Source organism: Cherax quadricarinatus, chromosome 45, assembly GCF_038502225.1.
Source record: "Cherax quadricarinatus isolate ZL_2023a chromosome 45, ASM3850222v1, whole genome shotgun sequence".
NCBI classification, from domain to species: domain Eukaryota; kingdom Metazoa; phylum Arthropoda; class Malacostraca; order Decapoda; family Parastacidae; genus Cherax; species Cherax quadricarinatus.
This window is the reverse complement of record NC_091336.1, coordinates 2,480,388-2,506,281: the sequence shown is the minus strand read 5'-3', so window position 1 is coordinate 2,506,281 and position 25,894 is coordinate 2,480,388. Positions and strand designations below refer to the sequence as shown.

The window sequence follows — 25,894 nt, the reverse complement described above, 5'->3', positions numbered from 1 at the left end:
CTGCACTCTGAAGGAGGGGTGGTGGTTGGAAGTGCAGTGCCTGCACTCTGAAGGAGGGGTGGTGGTGGGAAGGGCAGTGCCTGCACTCTGAAGGAGGGGTGGTGGTGGGAAGGGCAGTGTCTGCACTCTGAAGGAGGCGTTGTGGTGGGAAGTGCAATGCTTGCACTCTGAAGGAGGGGTGGTTGTGGAAAATGCAGTGTCTGCACTCTGAAGGAGGGGTGGTGGTGGGAAGCACAGTGCTTGCACTCTGAAGGAGGGGTTGTGGTAGGAAGTGCAGTGCCTGCACTCTGAAGGAGGGACTGTGGTGGGAAGTGCAGTGCCTGCACTCTGAAGGAGGGGTGGTGGTGGGAAGTGCAGTGCCTGTACTCTGAAGAAGGGGTGGTGGTGGGAAGTGCAGTGTCTGCACTCTGAAGGAGGGGTGGTGGTGGGAATTGCAGTGTCTGCACCCTGAAGGAGGGGTAGTTGTGGGAAGTGCAGTGTCTGTACTCTGAAGAAGGGGTGGTGGTGGGAAGTGCAGTGTCTGCACTCTGAAGGAGGGGTGGTGGTGGGAAGTGCAGTGTCTGTACTCTGAAGAAGGGGTGGTGGTGGGAAGTGCAGTGTCTGCACTCTGAAGGAGGGGTGGTGGTGGGAAGTGCAGTGTCTGCACTCTGAAGGAGGGGTGGTGGTGGGAAGTGCAGTGTCTGCACTCTGAAGAAGGGGTGGTGGTGGGAAGTGCAGTGTCTGCACTCTGAAGGAGGGGTGGTGGTGGGAAGTGCAGTGTCTGCACCCTGAAGGAGGGGTGGTGGTGGGAAGTGCAGTGTCTGCACTCTGAAGGAGGGGTGGTGGTGGGAAGTGCAGTGTCTGCACTCTGAAGGAGGGGTGGTGGTGGGAAGTGCAGTGTCTGCACTCTGAAGAAGGGGTGGTGGTGGGAAGTGCAGTGTCTGCACTCTGAAGGAGGGGTGGTGGTGGGAAGTGCAGTGTCTGCACCCTGAAGGAGGGGTGGTGGTGGGAAGTGCAGTGCCTGCACTCTGAAGGAGCGAGGATGTTGAAGTTTTGAGGATCATCTGAAGTGTCACGTCAGTGCAGTGAAGCAGAGCAGTGATTGAACGAATGATGATGAAAGTGTTTTCCTCTTTGTCGGGTTACCATACCCTGGCGGGAGATGACCAGCATTGTTAAAAAAATCAGTATTGATTAAAATTAGATATTTTTACCTGTGCTGCACTTTATTCATTTATTTATATAATATATTTTTCTGTTTCAGCTGGTACTTTGGACAGATGTCAAGGCAGGATGCGACGGACCTGTTGATGGGTGAGAGAGAAGGTGGCGTCTTCTTGGTACGAGATTCTACCACCATCTTGGGCGACTTTGTCCTCTGTGTCAGGTGAAGTACCTTCACACACACTCTCAGAGAGAGGAAGGAGAACCTGTCTCCTATATTACTTTATCATTTTGTAGAAGTATATGTTATTCCTTCATGAAAATACATGTATTATAGTTATCCTGATTTTTCAATGAAGGTCTTCATATACATAATTAATATCTGAACTCTTGAAACTCTTTAGTTGCCTATTTATTTATTTTATACTGTTATAAAGTTAAGGTGTGGATATCACATGACTACCATGTACAGTAGCATGTGTAGTCTCTTGCTTCCAGTACTCTTGCTTTTTTTTCTGGTTTTCCTGGTGATAATCTATTGTTTATAATCTTCCCAGGATCTTTTTATTCTCATCTGCAATTCAAAGAAATAACAGTTTGGGGGATAATCTTAAAGAGTGAATCAGAAACAATGAACTCGACAAGTATTACTCAATAATTTCTGGTTGCTTTAACGTCAGTCTTATCCAGGTAGAAGGCCCACAAATATCTGGCTTCCCAAATAACATGTATAATTGCCTTTTCTTGCCCCCAGTAACCAAACCCACCAGAATTACTGATTACAGATATATATGTATTCTCTACACCACATTTGGACAAATGTTACAGCTCCTCAAAAATAGAAAAAGACAATCACAAACAGATCTACCTGGGGAAAAAGGACATGTACGTATATGTATAGTGAGAGAAGTGACCTGAAGAGACTGGTAAGTTATGTTAATAGATGAATGGTTCAGAGAACCGACATGTTGATAAATTAGACACATGTGCAACTCTTGGGTATCTTTATTGAGGAAACGTTTTGCCACACAGTGGCTTCATCAGTCCATACAAAGGAGAATCTTGAAGAACAGGAGGAGAATGAGGTAATCAGTCCCTCAACCTTGAGTCGATGTGGTCAGTCCATCAATCTTGAATAGAATACGGCATACGTGTGGAGAAGGAGCTTATAAACCGTTGGTAGGAGAGGTGCAGCAGTCATAGGTGGTGTCACATTTGTTCAATGTGGAAGTAGGTCGTACCCAAGAATTAGGCAAACGAAGAATTTCCAAGTTATAAAGATACCCAAGAGTTGCACATGTGTCTAATTTATCAAGTTATGTTAAAACTAATTCTGGGTTGGCTGATGACAAGTTGGATAGATATATATGGCTGAGGAGGTGATGCATTCAAGAAGGAACTGTCTACTATGGGCCAGTAAGCCTGCTGTTGTGTGCCTCCATATTGCAAACTGTTGCTATGTAGGACAGCAGTGAAGTTTCTTAGCAAGAGGTTTAGCTAAATCTAACCTGTCATCTGCCTACCCAAAATGAGTTTCAACATAACTCATCTGACTCTTTATGTCACTGCTCTCACTATGTATATATGCACATCCTGTCTCCCCAGGGAGATCTCTTTGTGTCTTGATACAGCCCACTGTGTGGGTGAAACGTTGTCAGTGAACGATTACATTATACAGCGTTTGTCTTTTTCCATCTTGTCTGTATTTTGTACCATTTCTCTCCAGTTCCTCTAAAAGCAGACATAATCACTGATAACACAACTGATCATTACCTAACTTTACTTATTAATAACATAAACAAATCACTAAAAAGGCCTTGGCTAAACAATATAATCCTTAGAGCCATTGACAAGAAGCATACCTATGAAAAAATAATACAGAATGGGCTTAATTCCCAAAGACTAGCAAAAAGATGTTCATCAACACTTATGCTTATAAAGATTTCTAAACAACTATACAGTGGACCCCTGGTTAACGAACTTTTTTCATTCCAGTAGTATGTTCAGGTGCCAGTACTGACCGAATTTTTTCCCATAAGAAATATTGTGAAGTAGATTAGTCCATTTCAGACCCCCAAACATACACGTACAAACGCACTTACATAAATACACTTACATAATTGGTCGCATTTGGAGGTGATCGTTAAGCGGGGGTCAACTGTATTATGCTAACAGGTTCCAAGAAATAATGAACAATATTTAAAAGACCTGAAAAATACTCAAATACTGTACTGGGCTCATGCAAAATTGCTAAATCTGAAGAAATTGTTCTGACCACACTTAATAATCCACCATTCTCAACTCTAGGGAGTAACCTTTTCAGAAAAAGCCTAAACACTATTGCTCAAGTCAGTAATTACCTCAGTGACAGTTATAACAATTCCCTCCAATTGTCCCCAACAAATGCTGCAGGTAAAATCAGTCATAAATGCACCACAAAACAAAGCAGGAAATAAAGCCACTATACAGTGGACCCTCGGTTAATGCCTTTAATCTATTCCAGAGAGCTAGCCTTTAACCGATTTAGCCTTTAACCAAATTAATTTTCCCCATAAGAAGTAATGGAAATCCAATTAATCCGTTCCAGATACCCAAAAGTATTAAACAAAATAATTTTTTTACTACCATTTCCCTACACAGGAAACAATGATACATGACATATTAAACAATAATAACATCACACCTACCTTTATTGTGGACTTGTTGATGAGTGATGAGACAGGAGGAAGGCAGAGGATGAAGGTGTTCTATTGTTTGGAAGGGGAATCCCCTTCCATAAAGACTTGAGGTAACAAATCCTTTTCTGGCTTGTGTCCTGGAAGTGCCTTTTCCTCCTGAGTAATGTAGGACCTGTTTGGCATTTTCTTCCTAAACAGGCCTGTTTTGTCACAATTGAATACTTTTGGGGTTTTAATTTTTCAGCCTCTATGTACCCCTTAGAGTCCTGCACATATTTTTCAGCCGCTTTTTTGTCAGAACTGGCAGCCTCACCATGCCTTGTCATACCATACCACCATCACAACCACTACCACCCTCTACTACCACCATTGCTACCACCCTTACCACCACTCTCTACCACCACTCTCTACCACCATCACTACCAACCTCTACCACCATCACTACCAACCTCTACCATCACTACCACCCTCTACCACCATCACTACCACCCTCTACCACCATCACAATCACTACTACCCTCTACCACCACCACTACCACCATCATTACCATCCTCTACCACCACCACTTTCGTATTTTCTACAAACTTTTTCTTAAATTATATGTGTTTCTCACATTCTTTACCATTGGGCTTTCTTGGGTCCCATGGTGGCTAATTTAGCAGTTACAAGCACTAAAAACAGTGGAATAATACAAAATATATCGCAAGTACACATGGAATCGACCACAACGGCTTGTAAGCAATGTCACACTGGCTGGTAGATTGGGTGACTGGCCGGGCCTGCTCACGGCGCCGAGCGGACACGTTTGGGACGAAAGCTCCTAACCGAGTTTTTAGGTGTTATTCAAGCCTATTTTTCTACGCCAAAACTAGGCATTATCCGATTTTGGCGCTATCCAATCCAGGCGTTAACTGAGGGTCCACTGTACCACCATTCATATACATGTACAAGAAAGTTGCTATCACCTATCATTTTTTTTTTTTTTTTTTTTTTTTTTATCACACCGGCCGATTCCCACCAAGGCAGGGTGGCCCGAAAAAGAAAAACTTTCACCATCATTCACTCCATCACTGTCTTGCCAGAAGGGTGCTTTACACTACAGTTTTTAAACTGCAACATTAACACCCCTCCTTCAGAGTGCAGGCACTGTACTTCCCATCTCCAGGACTCAAGTCCGGCCTGCCGGTTTCCCTGAATCCCTTCATAAATGTTACTTTGCTCACACTCCAACAGCACGTCAAGTATTAAAAACCATTTGTCTCCATTCACTCCTATCAAACACGCTCAAGCATGCCTGCTGGAAGTCCAAGCCCCTCGCACACAAAACCTCCTTTACCCCCTCCCTCCAACCCTTCCTTGGCCGACCCCTACCCCGCCTTCCTTCCACTACAGACTGATACACTCTTGAAGTCATTCTGTTTCGCTCCATTCTCTCTACATGTCCGAACCACCTCAACAACCCTTCCTCAGCCCTCTGGACAACAGTTTTGGTAATCCCGCACCTCCTCCTAACTTCCAAACTACGAATTCTCTGCATTATATTCACACCACACATTGCCCTCAGACATGACATCTCCACTGCCTCCAGCCTTCTCCTCGCTGCAACATTCATCACCCACGCTTCACACCCATATAAGAGCGTTGGTAAAACTATACTCTCATACATTCCCCTCTTTGCCTCCAAGGACAAAGTTCTTTGTCTCCACAGACTCCTAAGTGCACCACTCACTCTTTTTCCCTCATCAATTCTATGATTCACCTCATCTTTCATAGACCCATCCGCTGACACGTCCACTCCCAAATATCTGAATACGTTCACCTCCTCCATACTCTCTCCCTCCAATCTGATATTCAATCTTTCATCACCTAATCTTTTTGTTATCCTCATAACCTTACTCTTTCCTGTATTCACCTTTAATTTTCTTCTTTTGCACACCCTACCAAATTCATCCACCAATCTCTGCAACTTCTCTTCAGAATCTCCCAAGAGCACAGTGTCATCAGCAAAGAGCAGCTGTGACAACTCCCACTTTGTGTGTGATTCTTTATCTTTTAACTCCACGCCTCTTGCCAAGACCCTCGCATTTACTTCTCTTACAACCCCATCTATAAATATATTAAACAACCACGGTGACATCACACATCCTTGTCTAAGGCACCTATCATTTTAACCCTGTTTATTAAATCTCTTGAAACAGCACCTATCTCTTAAGATCTTTAGTCAGCTCATGTTACCTTGGTCCACAAAGGTGATGACCCAACTGAAATTAACAATTATAAACCAATTTCTAATTTGCTATTATTATCAGGCCAGGAAAAGTACTAGTGATGCTATCATTAAGATGCTAGACTCAGTCTGATCACCTCTAGAAAATAATGAGTGTCCAATGGGTCTCAATTGATCTAAGGCATGCATTTGTCACTGTAAATCACAATAAAGTGGACCCCTGGTATTCGATATTAATCCATTCCTGAGAGCTCATTGAATGCCGAAAATATCGAAAAGCGAATCAATTTTCCCCATAAGAAATAATGGAAATCAAATTAATCCGTGCAAGACACCCAAAAGTATGAAAAAAAAATTTTACCACATGAAATATTAAGTTTAATGCAATAGAATAATTACAATAACAACAATAACAATAGAATAATAACAATAGAATAATTGACACTTACCTTTAATGAAGATGTGGTGATGATTGATGGGATGGGAGGAGGTTACCTGGAGGGGAGAGTGTCGAAGTTGTTACTGTTTAGAAGGGGAATCCCCTTCCACTAGGACTTGAGGTAGCAAGTCCTTTTCCAGGGTTACTTCCCTTCTTCGTTTAATGCCACTAGGACCAGCTTGAGAGTCACTGGACCATTGTCGCACAACAAATCTGTCCATAGAGCTCTGTACCTCCCGTTCCTTTAAGATTTGTCTAAAATGGGCCACAACATTGTCATTGTAATAGTCACCAGCACGGCTTGCAATAGCTGTGTTAGGATGATTTTCATCCATAAAGGTTTGCAGTTCAACCCACTTTGCACACATTTCCTTAATTTTTGAAGTAGGCACAATGGATTCCACAACTGGCATAGGCTTCTCAGGTTAGCCCCAAACCCTTCAGAATCTTTCTTAATTTCCATACTAATTCTCACCCTTTTTACCACAGGGTTGGCACTAGAAGCTGTCTTGAGGCCCATGGTGACTTATTTTGCAGAAACAAGCACCAAAAACAGTGATAATATGGAATGTACCGAATGTATCCTTAGATGCACGCACACTGCCTGGCTTGTAAACACTGGCACACACGGGGCAGTTCAGGCCACACGTGGACACATCTCGTACGAATTGCATTGAATACCGGGTTTTCGATCGGATACAGAGGCGAAATTTTTGCGTTAAAATGCATCGAATACCGAATTTATCGGATACTGATGCCATCGAATACCGGGGGTCCACTGTATATTGCTGCTGAAACTAAAGCATTATGTAAAGTCCTCCCTCACTGACTCAAGTCAACATGTGAAAGTTGACCATTGTACCTCGTTAACACAAACTGGGAACAGGTGTGCTTTAGGGTGCCATCCTTGACCCATTATTATTCCTTGTTTACATCAATAGCTTGCCAGATGCCAGGAACTTAAACCAGAAAATTTCCAAAACTGTGAGCATTCTATCAAAATTAAACTACAGTGGATCCCCGGTTATCGGCCGGTTCTGTTATAAGCCAACTCGGTTATCGGCCGGATTTTCGGCGCCCATTTATCAGCTGTTAATTCAGTTATCGGCCGTTTGGGATATGTCCATCCACTGGCTGGGACCGCTTGCGTGTCAGTTTGGCTTTGTCTCTCGGTGGCTGAGGAAGCTTCTGCTCATACATCCAAATATTTTGCTTGTTTACCATTGTTTTTAGTGTTTTTTTTTTTCCAGTGCAACTGTGAAATAAGTAACCATGGCTCCAAAGAAAGTTCCTAGTAAAGTTCCTGTGGTAAAGAAAGTGAGAAACACCATGGAATTTAAGTGTGAAGTGATAGAAAAGTTTGAGGTGGTGGAACTTGCTAGGATGTACAGCAAAAATAAATCAACAATTACATGCATCCTGGCAAAGAAAGAACAACTCAAAGATGCTAATGTTGCAAAAGGAGTAACTTGTCTAACTAAACAAAGGACACCAATAATGGAAGAGATGGAAAAGTTATTATTATTGTGGATTAAGGAAAAAGAATTAGTGGGAGACATGGTAGTGGAGTTTACTATTTGTGAGAAGGCAAAGCAGTTGCATGAGAATCTTGCAAAGAAAATGACTGGAACAAGTGCTGCAGTTTGTGAATTTAGGGCCAGCAAAGGATGGTTTGATAGATTTAAGAAGTGTAGTGGCATACACAGTGTTGTAAGGAATGGTGAGGCTGCAAGTTCTGACAGATGTGCGGCTGAAAAGTATGTTCACGAATTCTAGGACTATGTAAAGGGATTCGAACACCAACAAGTGTTCAATTGTGACGAAAGAGGCCTGTTTGGGAAGAAAATGCCAAACAGGACCTACATTACCCAGGAGGAAAAGACACTGCCAGGACACAAGCCTGTGAAAGACAGGCGTACTCTTTTGTTGTGTGGTAATGCTAGTGGGGATTTCAAAATGAAGCCTTTACTCATGTATCACTCAGAAAATCCCAGAGTGTTCAAGAAGAGCAATGTCATGAAGAATAGATTGTGTGCGATGTGGAAAGCTAATCATAAGGCATGGGTCACAAGGCAAATTTTCAAAGAATGGGTTAATGATGTGTTTAGCCCAAGTGTGAAAAAATACCTCCTGGAAAAGAAATTGCCACTCAAGTGCCGCCTGGTACCGGACAGTGCTCCTGCACATCCTCCAGACTTTCAAGACCAAGTGTTTAGGGACTTCAGTTTTATCACAGTGAAGTTCTTGCCTTCTAACACCACTCCTCTCCTCCAGCCCATAGACCAGCAGGTCATTTCTAACTTCAAAAAACTCTACACAAAAGCAGTTTCAAAAGTGCTTTGAAGTGACGTCGGAGACTCAGTTGACCCTAAGAGAGTTCTGGAGGAATCACTTCACTATCCTCCATTGCATAAGCCTTATTGGTAAGGCTTGGGAGGGAGTGACTTCCAGGACTTTGAACTTTGCTTGGAGAAAACTGTGGCCAGATTGTGTCCTAGAGAGGGATTTTTCAAGGGTTTGAGACTGACCCTGACACTGCCGACCCTGTGGACTCTATTGTGGCACTGGGTGAGCCCCTGGGGTTGGAGGTGAGTGGCAACGATGTGGAAGAGTTGGTGGAGGACCACAGGGAAGAGCTAACTACTGAAGAGCTGCAAGAGCTTCATCTTGAACAGCAACAGACTGCAGCTGAGGAACTCGCTTCAGAGGAGGAGGAAGAGGGAGTGAAGGAGGTGCCTTCTTCTGAGATTAAAGAGGTGTGTGCAATGTGGACTAGAGTGCAAGCTTTTGTAGAGAAACACCACCCTGACAAAGCTGAAACAAGCCATATCTGCAACATGTTTAGTGACAAAACCCTGTCCCACTTCAGGGAAATCTTAAGAGACACCAGAAACAGAGCACTCTGGACAGTTATTTTGTGAGACAGGGGTCCAGTGACTCTCAAGCTGGTCCTAGTGGCATTAAAAGACAGAGAAGGGAAGTAACCCCAGAGAAGGCTTTGCTACCTAAAGTCTTTGTGGAGGAGGATTCCCCTTCCAAACATTAACTCCTTCTTTCCTCCTCCCTATCTTCCAGAAGCCAGCATTAGCCTTCAATAAAGGTATGTATTACTTACATAATAGTTAAAAAAGTTATTTTTTTTTAATATTTTTGTTTGGAATGGATTGATTGTACAGTGGACCCCCGCTTAACGATCACCTCCCAATGCGACCAATTATGTAAGTGTATTTATGTAAGTGCGTTTGTACGTGTATGTTTGGGGGTCTGAAATGGACTCATCTACTTCACAATATTCCTTATGGGAACAAATTCGGTCAGTACTGGCACCTGAACATACTTCTGGAATGAAAAAATATCGTTAACCGGGGGTCCACTGTATTTCCATTAATTCTTATGGGGAAATATTAATTTGGTTTTCAGCCATTTCGGTTATTGGCCGACCTTCTGGAACAGATTACGGCCAATAACCGGGGGTCCACTGTACAGTACAGTGTTGTATAAACATTTAAAAATATACCAGAAATGTTATAATGGTGCAAAGGTAACATTAAAACATTATCAGAGATGGTTAACATAAACCCACTACCATTATAGTATGCTCCTCATTTAGCAACAAATTCGTTTACTGACTTGGTCATAGGAACGGAACTCCATCGTTAAGTGAGGAGAGGCTGTACGTGTATTTGCATAAATAAGTCATCATGGGGACTAAGAAGATTAGTGATAACAGCCAACCAAAAAGAAAATTGGTTAGTCACAATAAAGATGAAAAATTATTATTAATTATTCCTTATGGGGAAAAATTTGTTCGATTCTTGAACAGATCAGCACTCAAACAGCCTTCTGGGACGAATTAAGTTCGAGTACTGAGGTACTACTGTATTACGTATTACCAAACATCTTTCTATACAAAGTTTAATTAAAGACTCCCATTATCATTTATCCCTGGCACTCCAGACTTACCTGCCATCCCCTCTACAGCAGTTTCCCCCAAAGTGAGAGAGTAATTATGATTACTCTCTCACTTTGTTGAAAACTCCCTAAACATTCACTTATCTCCCAAAGTGACTCTTCTCTACACTCCTTTCTTCTCCAGCTGCATAAACATTTAGTAGAACCCACTTTTTGCATCCAACCCTTATTTTAATCCACATAATCCTTGAAATTATACATTTATTTTCCCACTTTTCCTACTATAACTGATCCTTCAGCATTTTTGCTACTCCTTCCTTAGCTCTAGCACTCTTTTCACTACAACACGCCTCCCCCTTCAGCAGTCATCTTTTTCTTGTCATTTGCACTACATACTCACACATTTAAACACCCAAGCTTTAAAAATTTTTTCATCTTTTTACATTTAGTAATTTATTTATTCCTACTGTAGTGTGTACTACAGTACACACTACAGTAGGAAAATATTTATTAAAAAGCTCAAAGACAAACTTGTATATGTGGAAAATGTATTTTGTTTCTGCGTATGTTAATTAGTGTTTAAATTTTCAGAGAAGACAACAAAGTTTCACATTATATAATAAACAAGATACAACAAGCTGAACAAGTTCGCTATCGTATTGGTGATCAGATGTTTCCAGACTTGCCATCGCTTCTCAATTTTTATAAACTGCATTATCTAGATAGCACGCCCCTCATCCGACCAGCAGTCAAGCGTTGTGAAAAGGTTGTAGCAAAATATGACTTTGAAGGCAGTGTAAGTGGTTAATTATTTGCATTCTAATTGGACATCCCTGATTGGGGTGTATCTTGTTTTGTTTGTTATTGAATGTCATTTTCTTAAAAAACTATTTTACTTTGAAATACTGTTGTAACAGTAGCTGTAAACCTTTTCTTAATAATAATACAAATCTTTATGCATAAGAACATTAAATACATTGGTGCAGTACTTACAATAAAACTCTAATATAATGACTAATTTGGGGATTCTCCGAGGGTCCGTTTGAACCAGTGTTAAAAGACAACAAAAATAGTACTGAAGTGTTATACTGTAGTCCTGATGTAATACTCTACACCACACATAATTTGCAGTTGTACTGTAATAAACATTGACAGTCAAATGTGTTATTTCAGAAGGCCATTATACTGAGGGCTGTTATATTGAGGCACATTATATTGAGGACTGTTACATTGAGGCACATTATATTGAGGACTGTTACATTGAGGCACATTATATTGAGGACTGTTACATTGAGGCACATTATATTGAGGACTGTTCCATTGAGGCACATTATATTGAGGACTGTTACATTGAGGCACATTATATTGAGTGTTTAGTGTAAGTGTGTATACAATATATTATTCTTACAAAGATTGCATTATGCTAAGAGTTTCAAATGAGACTTTAACCAATACACTTTATTTCAAGCTCGAGAAGTATTCTTCTATAAATAATCCATTATACCCATGTACAGTAAGGCCCCGCTTTACAGCGTTTCACCTTACTGTGTTCCGCTAATACGGTGATGTAAAATTATGACCAAAATTTGCTATACGGCAAGCGGTCTTTCAAATACGGCGCCCCCACCCGGTTTGTTTACATTCTCCGTGACCACATCTATTATGTCAGGAAACTTTCCAAAATTTCAAGTGTTTTAGAGTTACTGCATATTTTATATGTACTCTGATAATTATACTTATGTGTACTTGTACCTAAATATACTTACACACTGTGCTGGTGTGCAGGTACACATGAAAATTGCTAAGTCTCTCTCTACTCATGACGCCTATACTACATAATAATAATCACTCTTGGGCACACTAAATTTCTTATTTTACATCAATATAGGCATTTTCATTAATCCATCTATGATATTTTCCTCAAAATTATATATGAAACCCATTACATAGCATATAAACATGATATATACACTCAGAATAAAAATTGATGTAAATATGAGATTTGTTTACAAAGCAGCTGTGTAGGTAGTGTCGGAAGAATTATGTTTTCTCTAGTCAAACACTGGGGGGTAACTGTAGAAAAATATTCTTTTCGTATGCCTTTACTCTATGTATAGCAATTCACGACCCTTGTGGGTTTAGTGCTTTTTATTATAATAATAATAATAATATTATTATTAATATTAATAATAATAATAATATTATTATTAATATTAATAATAATAATATTATTATTATTAATATTAATAATAATAATATTATTATTATTAATATTATTATCTTCATTCACTCTAAAAATGGTGTGTTGCTGTTTGTTTATTCTGAACTAACTTGTACAACTTGTACACAATGTAAGAGTATTTGTATTGTGAGGTAATTATTATTATAATAAATATTGAGGTAAATGTTTTACAAACTCTTACAAACGTACGTGAATGAACTAAAAGTAGACACATATTAATACTCATTTATTTCACCTGACCAAGAGATTGCCCACTACCTGTTCAGTTTGTGTTCTTACATTGTCTCAACTCTGTATCTCTTTCTCTCTCTCGTTTACTCTTTCGTTAACTAGTTGGCTCTCATTGACGATGGCGTCTAAGGTTAGCTGTGATAAAAAGAGAAGTCGTAAGCCTCTTGCTTTAAGTGCTAAGTTAGAGGATGATGGTGTGCCATTCTGATTTTATTCAATAAACACCCTGCCACTCACCTATCACACATTAATATTAATATTTTAAGGTAAGTAATAAGTGTACTCTGTGTGTATCTTACCTTTTATTGTGTTTTTAATGCCTATTTCTATTGCTAACTTAATATAAGTTAGTGTAAACTTGTTGTCTGGCATTTATTGCATATTTTATGTGTGCTCTGATAATAGTACTTGTGGACCTGTGTGGTAGCCGGGTGGAGGGACAACATAACGTTTTCTCTGCTCAGCCATCAGAGAAAACGTGTATGAATCTGTGTTTGGCCCAGCCACTCCCCCACTCCACTTTTGTTTACAATTTTTGGCATGAATTATTCATTACTTCTACCTTCGTTTATGATGGCATCTAAAGGTAGTTGTTAGAATTGATTAAATTTAGTGAACAAGGCATGTTGATGTTAATAATATGGCTCTGGCCCACAGTGTAGGTAGCCAGTAGGTGTAGCCCAGGTGGGCTACACCTACTGGCTACCTACACTGACTTCCTACAAATAAATACTACTAACCTCTCTTCCTATATTAAGACTACACATATTTTAAGGTAAATAATGAGTGTACTGTATGTGTATTTTACCTCTCTGGGATGTTTTAAATATTGTATATTAAGTATGAGATGGGGAGCCAGGGCTACCTACACCTGGGCTACCTGCACCTGACTTCCTACAAATAAGTACTACTCGCCTCTCTCCCTACATTAAGATTACAAGTACAGTGGACCCCCGCATACCGATTTTAATCCGTGCAAGAGGGCTCATTGGTATGCGAAATAATCGGTATGCGAATGAATTTTCCCCATAAGAAATAATGGAAATCAAATTAATCCGTGCAAGACACCCAAAAGTATGAAAAAAAAATTTTTACCACGTGAAATATACATTTTCCTACACACAAAGAGAAGGATACATGCACAATAGTAGAGTAGTACATGCACAGTATATATTGTGCATGTACTAGTCTACTAAATGAAGAATAAATGACACTTACCTTTATTGAAGATGCAGCAATGACTGATGAGACACTGTGTCCTGGGAGTGCCTTTTCCTCCTGAGTACTGTAGGTCCTGTTTGGTATTTTCTTCCAGAACATGCCTTATCACACTGTGTATGTCACTACGATTCTTAAATCTCTCAAACCAACCTTTGCTGGCTTTAAATTCACCAATATGAGCACTAGTTCCAGGCATTTTTCCCTGTTCACCTGGGTGTTAGTTGACTGGTGTGGGTTGCATCCTGGGAGACAAGATTAAGGGCCCCAATGGAAATAAGTTAGACAGTCTTCGATGACACTGACTTTTTTGGGTTATCCTGGGTGGCAAATCCTCTGGGGTTAATTGTTTCTTGGTATATTCTCAATAAGCCACACCAACAACAGTGCTACAGCAGCAGCAGACGATGCTACAGCAGCAGCAGACGATGCTACAGCAGCAGCAGACGATGCTACAGCAGCAGCAGCAGCAGACGATGCTATAGCAGCAGCAGACGATGCTACAGCAGCAGCAGCAGCTGACCGTGCTACAGCAGCAGCAGACGATGCTACAGCAGCAGCAGACGATGCTACAGCAGCAGCAGACGATGCTACAGCAGCAGCAGCAGCTGACAGTGCAGCAGCAGCAGACGATGCTACAGCAGCAGCAGTAGCTGACAGTGCAGCAGCAGCAGCTGTACCACCAATAGTAGCGATGGTTGATTGGGGTTTATTATACAACCTGGCCAGCTCGGAGACACGCACTCCACTTTCATACTTATCAATGATCTTTTTCTTCATCTCTATAGTAATTCTCACCCTTATTGCTGTAGGGTTGGCACTAGAAGCTTTCTTGGGGCCCATGGTCACTTATTTTCCAGATAAAATCACCAAAAACACTGTAATAATACGAAATGTTACGATTGTATGCTTGGATGCTACCGCGGAGGTTGGCTGGTAAACAATGCCACCGGCGGAACATGTGAGGCTGGCTAAGGCGCACATTGGACGCGTCTCGGACGAACAGCAGTGAGCGGGTTTTTAAGCGGTATGCGAGGCAAAATTTTTGCGATTAAAGCAAGCGGTATGCGGATTAATCGTTATGTGATGCCAACGGTATGCGGGGGTCCACTGTACTTTAAGATAAGTAATGAATTTACTGTGAATGTATTTTACTTTGTGCATTTTTAATGCCTCGTTCTATTACTAACTTAATGTAATTTAGTGTAAACTTGTTGTCTGGCATTTATATGCATTTATAAATGGAAAAAAATGGTGTTCTGCCCTCCGGCGATGTCTGCTTTCCGGCAACAGCGTGGAACCTAACCCGCCATATAAGTGGGGCTCTACTGTATATTGTTCCCACTGAGGACAAATATTAAAATATAATAGTTCTAATTAGAATTCATTGTTGATATTGAAGAACATATAAAGTAAGAATCACTGAAGTGAATGTGAGATGGATGACAACTTTGTTAGACCAGCAGACAAACCTGTGAGTACCTCACTAGAGTGAAGGATATTGAAAGAAAGGATACATTACATGAATTCTGTAACTTATTCATTTAACTGCTGGGAAATTGTCATTTTACATTAAAATTGGTAAAATAAAGTTGATCCTAATATATTTAAAATTTTCAGGATCAAGATGATCTGCCATTCAGAAAAGGAGAAATATTAACTATTGTTAGTAAAGATGAAGAACAGTGGTGGACAGCCAGAAATTCCATGAATCAGACTGGCTCCATACCAGTACCCTATGTTCAGAAGGTAAGCAGACTCAACACTGTTTAATTGGTTTAGAAAAACACATAAGCAAATACTAGGATCAAGGTCTCAGGACTGAAACGTTTTCTGATAAATATGTCCTAGTGTTTGCTTACGTGTTTTTCTAAACCATCTGAAAAGTAAAATGATAATGATAGTTTACATGGAATGGGAATGGAGCTTAAGAAATTGACAAGTTTTGTAGAAATATTTTTTTTTAACAATAGTATGAAAATAGTGGATGACAAGACACAAAATAGTGCAAATATTTTTTGCAACAACATTGGTCACCTAAAAAGTCGATATATGATATGCACTTAGCCAGACATCACTATTTTGTGTGTCTTTTTTTTTTTTTTTGGCTGGCTGCCTCTTGAATAATGACACAGTATGCAGGGACTTAATTACTTCATTCAGAGACAAGTAAAACATTAGGTTGTATAGTAATTGAGAAGTCTGTGAGGAATAGTGATGGCCAGCATAGTGTGTGGTGATGGTTAGCATAGTGTGTGGTGATGGTTAGCATGGTGTGTGGTGATGGTCAGTATAGTGTGTAGTGATGATCAACATAGTATGTGGTGATGGTCAGCATGGTGTGTAGTGATGGTCAGCATGGTGTGTGGTGAGAGAGTTAGGCCACCTGTGAGTTAGTTTACCTGCAGGTGAGTGAGGTGTCAAGTGATGGCTCTTAGTTCTGGGTTAAATTAACCTTGCTAAACTCTTGGAGATAGTTTTGTTGAATGGTGTTGACAGTGTAGATTAAAGTTGATTCCCAGCAGTCTGGGGGACATCAGTTCAGAGAAGTTCATCAGGGGATTACAGGTGTTATGATATGCAGTAGAACCCCTCTATCCACTAATTCAGTATCTGCAGTTTCAGTTATCTACAGTTTACTGTGGCTCAAAAATACTTCTTAATTTTGAATAATAATGGCCCCAAAGTGCAAAAGTAGAGAAGCTGGAAGTTCTTCAAAGCCTAAGAGAAAGCTGTGAAATGCTTTCACTTCTTGTGCATAATTTATCAATTAAACTTTAAAATAGGTATGCATAGGACTTATTTTTCTGTCTCATAAACATGCAAGGTTTCAGGTATGTCTTGCTACTTCTACTTACACTTAGGTCACACTATACATACATGTACAAGCATATATATACACACCCCTCTGGGTTTTCTTTTATTTTCTTACTAGTTCTTGTTCTTGTTTATTTCCTCTTACCTCCATGTGGAAGTAGAACAGAATTCTTCCTCCGTAAGCCATGCGTGTTGTAAGAGGCGACTAAAATGCCAGAGCGAGGGGCTAGTAACCCCTTCTCCTGTATATATTACTAAATGTAAAAGGAGAAACTTTTGTTTTTCCTTTTGGGCCACCCCGCCTCGGTGGGATACGGCTGGTGTGTTGAAAGAAAGAAAAGTATAGGACTTGTATATAGGGTTTGCTACTATCCACGGTTTTGGTATCCACGGCAGGTCCTGGGAAAACATATCCCCTGTGGATACGGGGGTCCTACTGTACATGTGTTGCTAGTGTTGTCTCTCTGGCAAATATATTTGTATTTATTGATTCTAGTGAAAACCCTTGGATGTTTACCCCATGTCAGATTTATCACAGCCTCAGTAAAACATGATGTAGACCCCAGGAGTGATAGCTACTAGTTTAGTCACCTTTTTGACTATGTCCTGATAGTACTGGAGGCTATTTTTAATGTAAGTTGTAGCTAAGGTATTAGCTAAGTTGCTGTGTGTTTGTTAATCAGGAGTATTATGTATTTCTTATTAGCTGGTTTGGTACTGTGCAGAATATTTTCTGATTTCCTTTCACAGTTGGAGATGAAGTGTCTCGGGTAGTGAAGCTTCATGAAGACTGTAGATGTAGTCACATTACTCTGAGGAATGTGATGAAGGAGGAAATAACCTGCACATTGTGTCATTATCATCATAATGTTGGTATATTATTATTTTATTCAATCCTCTTTAATTGCAAGGGTAATATTTTTTATTAGCCTTAGTTGTTTATAAAATATATACAGTACTGTAGGAAAGGAAAACGATGATGCTCCTATTCCTACTGATGTCTGTTTTATATCCTTTGGTAGCCTTATAAAATGCTACTCTCTTCCTATTTTTTTTCCAGAATATTAATACATGCATTGTTTGAACTCTTGGTAGTTTTTTGGCACCTTTCTCCCCAAGGGAGGGTATGGCCCATTAATGGAACATACATTTACTTTTACTCAGTCTCTTTGTTGTCTTTCAAAAGTGTATGGACATCACAATTCAGTGATCTATCAAACTGAAATATTGGTCATGTTTATTGCTGTTTAATTAGCTGGAGTGAGAGAGGAGTTAGGTGATGCATTGGTCTCCAGGTTATCCATGAGGGGAGATGCTAGAGCGAAACTTTTTTCGCTTAGTTTCATCTGAGTCTTGATGTAGTTTCTAGTGTTGGTTCTCTTGTGCTTCCTGATTTTGTATAGAGAGCAGTGTGATGAGCAGATCTTGTTGTTCTAGGAACTTAGGTAGCTTGTTCATCTGGCAGTGGGGCTGATGTTGGATAATGTTGGGCTGTCCTCTATTTTTAGTCAGCAAGTTTAACTAACTCATGCACAAGAGATTATATTCATTTATAACAGAGCAAAGCATCCTCAACCCCTGCCAATTTGGCTTCTGGAAAAGCAAAAACACAAATGATGCAATTGTAAAACTGCTAGACCTGCTTTACACAGCACTGGAAAAAAAATGAATGTCCAGTAGGACTCTTTATGGACCTAAGGCAACCTTTTGATACAGTAGACCACAGCATCCTACTCCACAGACTTGATCATTATGGTATAAGAGGCCATGCACTTACATATTTCAAATCTTACCTTACTAACTAGCATCATTATGTCTCTATTAAGGACACAACCTCAACAACAAGACCACTGGATACTGGAGTGCCACAGGGAAGTGTCCTTGGTCCCCTGCTCTTCCTCTTATACATCAATGATCTTCCTAATGTATCACAACACCTGAAACCAAATTCTCTGCTGACAACATGTCATCTCCCACCCTAATCTTGCCTCACTCAACACCATTGTTATTGAAGAGCTAGTAAAAATATCAACCTGGATGACTGCCAATAAACTTACACTTAATACTCACAAAACCTTCTATATTATGTTTGGGAACAGAGCAGGTGCTGCACATTTGAATATTATGACTGACAACACTCTTATCGCTAATCATAATGAGGGTAAATTCTCGGGCCTGCACCTTGACAGCAACCTGAAATTCAACACTCATATCCAACACACAACAAAAAAAGTATCCAAAACGGTTGGGACCCTCTCCAAGATATGTTACTATGTACCACAATCAGCCCTACTCACACTATACTATTCACTCATCTATCCCTACCTCACTTATGCTGTTTGTGCCTGGGGATCAACAGCAACAACCCACCTAAAGCCAATAATCACCCAACAAAAAGCCACAGTATGAATTATCACGCAATCCAATGCTAGGCAACACCCCACCTCCCTACTCTTCAGAGACCTAAACTTACTGTACAGAACATTCACACCTACTACTGTGCAACATACATTTACAGAACCATAAATTCTAATATTAACCCTGAACTAAAACACTTTCTTGATAGTTGTAACAGGACCCATAGACACAATACCAGACATAAAAATCTCTCTGACACTCCCCGTGTCCGGCTAAATCTCTACAAAAATTCAATGTACAGGTCCTCCATCACAAATCCGGCATCATTGGGACCTGTAGTGTGCTGGATTACTGAGTTTGCTGGATTATAGAGTGGTTAAGTTAATAAAATTAACCAACTTGACTTACACAAAGTTCATTGAACATCTGCAAAAATCATTTCTGCTACTTTGAGCTCAATTTCAAGGTACTTTTCATCATGAAACCAATCAAAATCATATCTATTTCTGTAATATATTTTCCATTCTATCAAATGAGATAAAAAAAAAATGAGAATACAACCATAAAAACCATATGAAAATATACCACAAAGAGGCGGCTAATGGCTGAGAAGTGAACTCCCTTATTTATCATCTTTTTTTTTTTTATTTTTAGTGTATGCTAAGAAGCATCTTTCCATCATACATTGCCCAAGTTTCAATAAGATAGCCCAACAAACAACTGAGAAAATTTTTTTTTTACCAAAAATCATATATAGCAAGCCCAAGCCAGGTACTGGAAACAAGTCACTTTGACTTTTTTGGGTTATCCTAGGTTCTCTATACATATGCTGCTATGTATGATAATTTATGTAACTGTATTTTTGTATACCTGAATAAACTTACTTATTTACTTCTATTCTGTCGACTGAGTACAAGAAATCGACCATTCACCTATTTTAACTACCCAATAAAGTAGTCAGAAATTGGCACATTGGCCAATTTCACACAAATTCCAACAGATGCCAGTTTCAAAATAGGGTCCAGAATATACAATGCAGACATTCCTGGCACTAAAATAACATTTTCTCTGTTCATTAGTCACAGCTCCAGGCCCCTCTTATATTACTCTTGCTTACCATTTGGAATATTCACACAAAAAATAGAAGATTTACTGCTATGCAGACTACTGCATTATTGTAATAATTGTATAAATAATGTCAACCCATTCTTGACTGTGTACAGTAGTTAGTTAGTTTAATATGTTTATTATGCACCTCATACCCATCCTGTGGGCGGTAGTCAAAAGATTACAGAGGTACATAATGGGTCCAGGGACTGGGCCTCAAAGTTTTGATGGCTGAGCAAGTTACAGAGGTAATGAATTCACAATTTACAAAGGTAATGAACTCACAATTTACAAAGGTAATGAACTCCAGGTAGGTCTAGGCACAATCATGAGAAGTTACAAAGGTATTAACAGATTATAGAGGTACACAATGGGTCCAGGGACTGGGCCCCAAAGTTTTGATGGCTGAACTAGGTACAAGGTAATGAACTCACAAGTTACAAAGGTAATGAATACTGTAAGAATGGTTTCTTGCGTTTATACATGGCTACAATCATGAACAAATTTTAGAGTAATGAGCAATTCACACTTCTGCACCCGGTCACAAACTGGAACCGACCTCCGCATGAATCAGATACATGATCTATGTCAAGTAAGGCAGCAGCAGCACTTCTCCGCTCCATGGAATATTACCCTATTCCAAACTACCATTCCTCCATTTCCCCCCAAACTACTTCTTAAATCACAACCAAAACTTCGCCTTGAAGCCAAACATGAGGCCTTAAGCTGTATTGATAACTTAGTCACACAGCACACACTCTCGCAAATTATTTACGCTGATGGTTCTGTTCACCAATCCACTGGTGCAGCTGGTAGTGCTGCTGTTGTCATACAGAGTGATGGCTCTCTTAAAGAAATTGGAGCACGCATCAATAATTGGGCCTCTACCCTTCAGACAGAACTGTTTGCCATACTCCTTGCACTGAAATGCATCTATGTATCAAAGATTGACAGTTTAATTGTAACTGATTCTCTGTCATCCATAAATGCTCTCAACTCATTAAGCATAAATTGTGGCATGCTTGTGTCAGAAGCCAGACACAGGTATGGTAGGATTGTGGACAGTGGAGTCAGAGTGCACATGCTGTGGATTCCATCTCACATTGGTCTTCAGATGCATGATAGAACTGATAAATTGGCTAAGTTGTATGCTTTCAAAGAGGGAGTAGATTACAATCTTGGCTTGTCAGGTAGTAGTTTGAGAACAATAATACGAAAAGAACTTCAACTGAATTTTATGGACTTAAGGCTCAGGGAGATTGACACCAGTGAGTCCATCTATCATCATTCTATCATGCAGGAGGAGCCACATGTCTATGGTGCATCCAACAAAATAAGCAGACTCTTGGATGTCACTACTGCCCGGCTCCAGCTGGGTTACAAGTATCTTTGGCAGGTTAAATCACCACCACCAGATGTAGACCAAACGAAATGTAAACTTTGCCAGATGGACTATTGTCACACCCTGCGTCATTATGTACTGGAGTGCGATAAAATTAATGAATTTAGAAACAACTCACTCAGAAGTGTTCAAGAAATGGCTAAGTATTTTATCCACAGTGGTATATTACAGACCATTCTGGAGAAATACCCTAACTTTGCTAGCTGTAAATAAAGCATTACCACATGTGTGCATGTGTGTGTGTGTGTGTGTGTGTACAGTAGGGCCCTGCTTTACGGTGTTCTGCTTTATGGCATTCTGCTTTACGGTGTTCTGCTTTATGGCGTTCTGCTAATGCGGTCATTTCAAATTATGACCAAAACTCGCTATACGGCTCCCACCACCTGACTTTCTAATACGGTCACCGCGCCCAACCCGGTTTGTTTACATTCTCCGTGAGATCCGTAGGCACCAAGTCTCTCCATTTTGTCTGGAAACTCCAAAATTTCAAGTGTTTTTAAAAGTTATTTCATATTTTATACTCTGATAATTATACTTATGTATACCTGTACCTAAATAAACTTACACACTGTGTTGGTGTGCAGGCACATATTAAATTCAGTAAGAGTGTCTTATGGACGAGACATGTTAGTAATGATAATAATCACCAAGTCTCATTTAAATGTCATTTATTATGTTAATATACACATTTTCATTAATCCAGCTATGATGTTTTTTCAAAATTATATAATAAACACGATGCATAACATATAAATATGATAAATACACCCCACAGTAGAATAAATAAACATAAATATGAGATGTGGTAGCAGACGACTTGCACAAGTGACGCCATATTAGAAATAATAATAATAATAATAATAATAATAATAATAATAATCACCGAGTCTCATTAAATGTCATATATTACGTTAATATACACATTTTCATTAATCCATCCATGATATTTTTTTCAAAATTATATAATAAACACGATACATAACATATAAAGATGATAAATACACCCCACAATAGAATAAACAAACATAAATATGAGATGTGGTAGCCAGATAACTTGTACAACTGACAGCAAGAATAACATTTTCTCTAATCTAACATAAGAGAAAATGTGTTACTGGGGGTAACTGTAGAAAATTATTCCTTTTGTATGTATGTAAGTTTATTCAGGTATACACAAATACAGTTACATAGATTATCATACATAACAGCATATGTGTAGAGAACCTAGGATAACCCCAAAAATTCAGAGTGACTTATTTCCATTGCCTTCACTCAGAGCATCATTTCTTCTAAAAATGGTGTTACATGAGAATGGGAGTGTTCTTTTTTATTTATTCTACCATATCAATGTAGAGACAACTTGTACACAATGTAACTTGTACACAAACCAGACGTGTACACTTTATTTGTTTACAAAACTTACATTCGCCTGGTTTGTTTACATAACTCTGCGCCTGTTCTCTCTCATGTACTCATTCTCTCTCTCTCTCTCATTTATTTGTTTTATCTCATTTACTTACTCCTGACCCTACATTAAGATTACAAATATTTTAAGGTACGTAATAAGTGAACTGTATATGCATTTTATCGCTCTGGAATGCTTAAATATCATAGAATATTATGTGTGGGTGGAATGGCCTGGTATGGTAGCCCGGCTGACTACCATACATACCACACTTGATTTCTTACAATAAATACTACTTGTCTCACCCTAGATTTAGACTATATTTTAAGGTAAATAATGAGTGCACTATGTGTGTACAGGAAGGCCCCACTTATACGGCTGGTTAGGTTCCAGGCTACCGCCGTAAAGCGGAAACCGCCGTAAAGTGGAGCACCCTTTTTTTCCACTTACAAATGCATACAAACACTAGATAACAAGTTTACACTAACATATATTAAGTTAGTAATAGAACCAGGCATCAAAAAACAATAAAAAAGTACAATACACACATAGTGCACTCATTACTTACCTTAAAATATTTATAGTCTTAATCTAGGGTGAGACAAGTAGTATTTATTGTAAGAAATCAAGTGTGGTATGTATGGTAGTCAGCCAGGCTACCATACCAGGCCACCCCACCCACACATACAATTTTATGATATTTAAGCATCCCAGAGCAATAAAATGTATATACAGTTCACTCATTACTTACCTTAAAATATAGGGTGAGATGAATAGTATTTATTGTAAAAAATCAAGTGTGGTATGTATGGTAGTCAGCCGGGCTACCATACCAGGCCAACCCACCTACACATAATATTCTATTACATTTAAGCATCCCAGAGCGATAAAATGTATATACAGTTCACTCATTACTTACCTTAAAATATTTGTAGTCTTAATGTAGGGTCAGGAGTAAGTAAATGAGATAAAACGAATAAATGAGAGAGAGAAAGAATGAGTGCATGAGAGAGGACAGGCGCAGAGTTATGTAAACAAACCAGGCGAAGGTAAGTTTTGTAAACGAAGTGTACACGTCTGGTTTGTGTACAAGTTACATTGTGTACAGGTTGTCTCTACATTGATATGGTAGAATAAATAAAGAAGAACACTCCCATTCTCATGTAACATCATTTTGAGAAGAAATGATGCTCTGAGTGAAGGCAATGGAAATAAGTCACTCTGACTTTTTTGGGTTATCCTAGGTTCTCTACACATATGTTGTTATGTATGATAATCTATGTAACTGTATTTGTGTATACCTGAATAAACTTACTTACATACATACGAAAGGAATAATTTTCTACAGTTACCCCCAGTAACACATTTTCTCTTATGTTAGATTAGAGAAAATGTTATTCTTGGCATCACTTGTACAAGTTATCTGGCTACCACATCTCATATTTATGTTTATTTATTCTATTGTAGGGTGTATTTATCATCTTTTTATGTTATGTATTGTGTTTATTATATAATTTTGAAAAAAATATCATGGATGGATTAATGAAAATGTGTATATTAACGTAATATACAACATTTAATGAGACTTGGTGATTATTATTATTATTATTAGCATTTCTAATATGGCGTCACTTGTGCAAGCCGTCTGCTACCACATCTCATATTTATGTTTATTTATTCTATTGTGGGTGTATTTATCATCTTTTTATGTTATGTATCGTGTTTATTATATAATTTTGAAAAAATATCATAGATGGATTAATGAAAATGTGTATTTAACGTAATATACGACATTTAAATGAGACTCGAGGATTATTATTATCATTACTAATATGACTTCTGGAGACATAAGACACTCTTACTGATTTCAATGTGTACCTGCATGCCAGCACAGTATGTAAGTTTATTTAAGTACAGGTATACATAAGTATAATTATCAGAGTATATATAAAATATGAAATAACTTTTAAAAACATTTGAAATTTTGGAGTTTCCAGACAAAATGGAGAGACTTAGTGCTTACTGAGCTCACGAAGAATGTAAACAAACAAGGTGGGGCGCAGTGACCGTATTAGAAAGTCAGGTGGGGGGAGCCGTATAGCGAGTTTTGGTCATAATTTGAAATGACCGTATTAGCGGAACGCCATAAAGTGAAATGCCGTAAAGCGGGGCCCTGCTGTATTGTACTTTTTTATTGTTTTTTGATGCCTAGTTCTATTGATAACTTAATATATGTTAGTGTAAACTTGTTATCTAGTATTTGTATGCATTTATAAGGGGAAAAAAAGGGTGTTCCACTTTACGGCGATTTCCGCTTTATGGCGGTAGCCTGGAACCTAACCTGCCATATAAGTGGGGTCCTACTGTATTGGAATTTGGACTGGCAGGTGGACACGTATTAGACGGTGATGTCATTTGTTTATTCTTACTGCTTTGACTGTATACGCCGTATAAGTACGTTTTACGTGCCACTGTTTCTGACGTATCTATACGTATAAATTCTAGCGGCCTCAAATCAAGCGGGAAAGGCCTGGTAGGCTTACATGAGAGAGAATGGGTCTGAGTGGTGGGTGTGCACCCTGTGAAAAAAATCTGGGACTCAGTGGTGCATTATGGGAACGCCATCTTGGTAGTCCATTTTCACCATGCCTCGCAGTAGGAAGTACCTCACTCCTTGGCGGATTGGAGGTCTTTTGTTCCCAAGCGATAGCTCT

The 25,894-nt window shown here is 39.3% G+C and overlaps 1 protein-coding gene across 1 annotated transcript in view; it reads left to right on the top strand.

Annotated features, from left to right (window-relative positions):
* The window catches only part of Crk (Crk proto-oncogene, adaptor protein), a 443,892-nt gene that overhangs the window by 311,016 nt on the left and 106,982 nt on the right, over positions 1 to 25,894 (top strand). Inside the window, exons 3-5 of the mRNA XM_053785132.2 lie at positions 1,244 to 1,366; positions 10,992 to 11,196; positions 15,712 to 15,840. Of these exons, the coding sequence (XP_053641107.1) occupies positions 1,244 to 1,366; positions 10,992 to 11,196; positions 15,712 to 15,840 (457 nt within the window). The remainder of the gene's footprint in view (positions 1 to 1,243; positions 1,367 to 10,991; positions 11,197 to 15,711; positions 15,841 to 25,894) is intronic.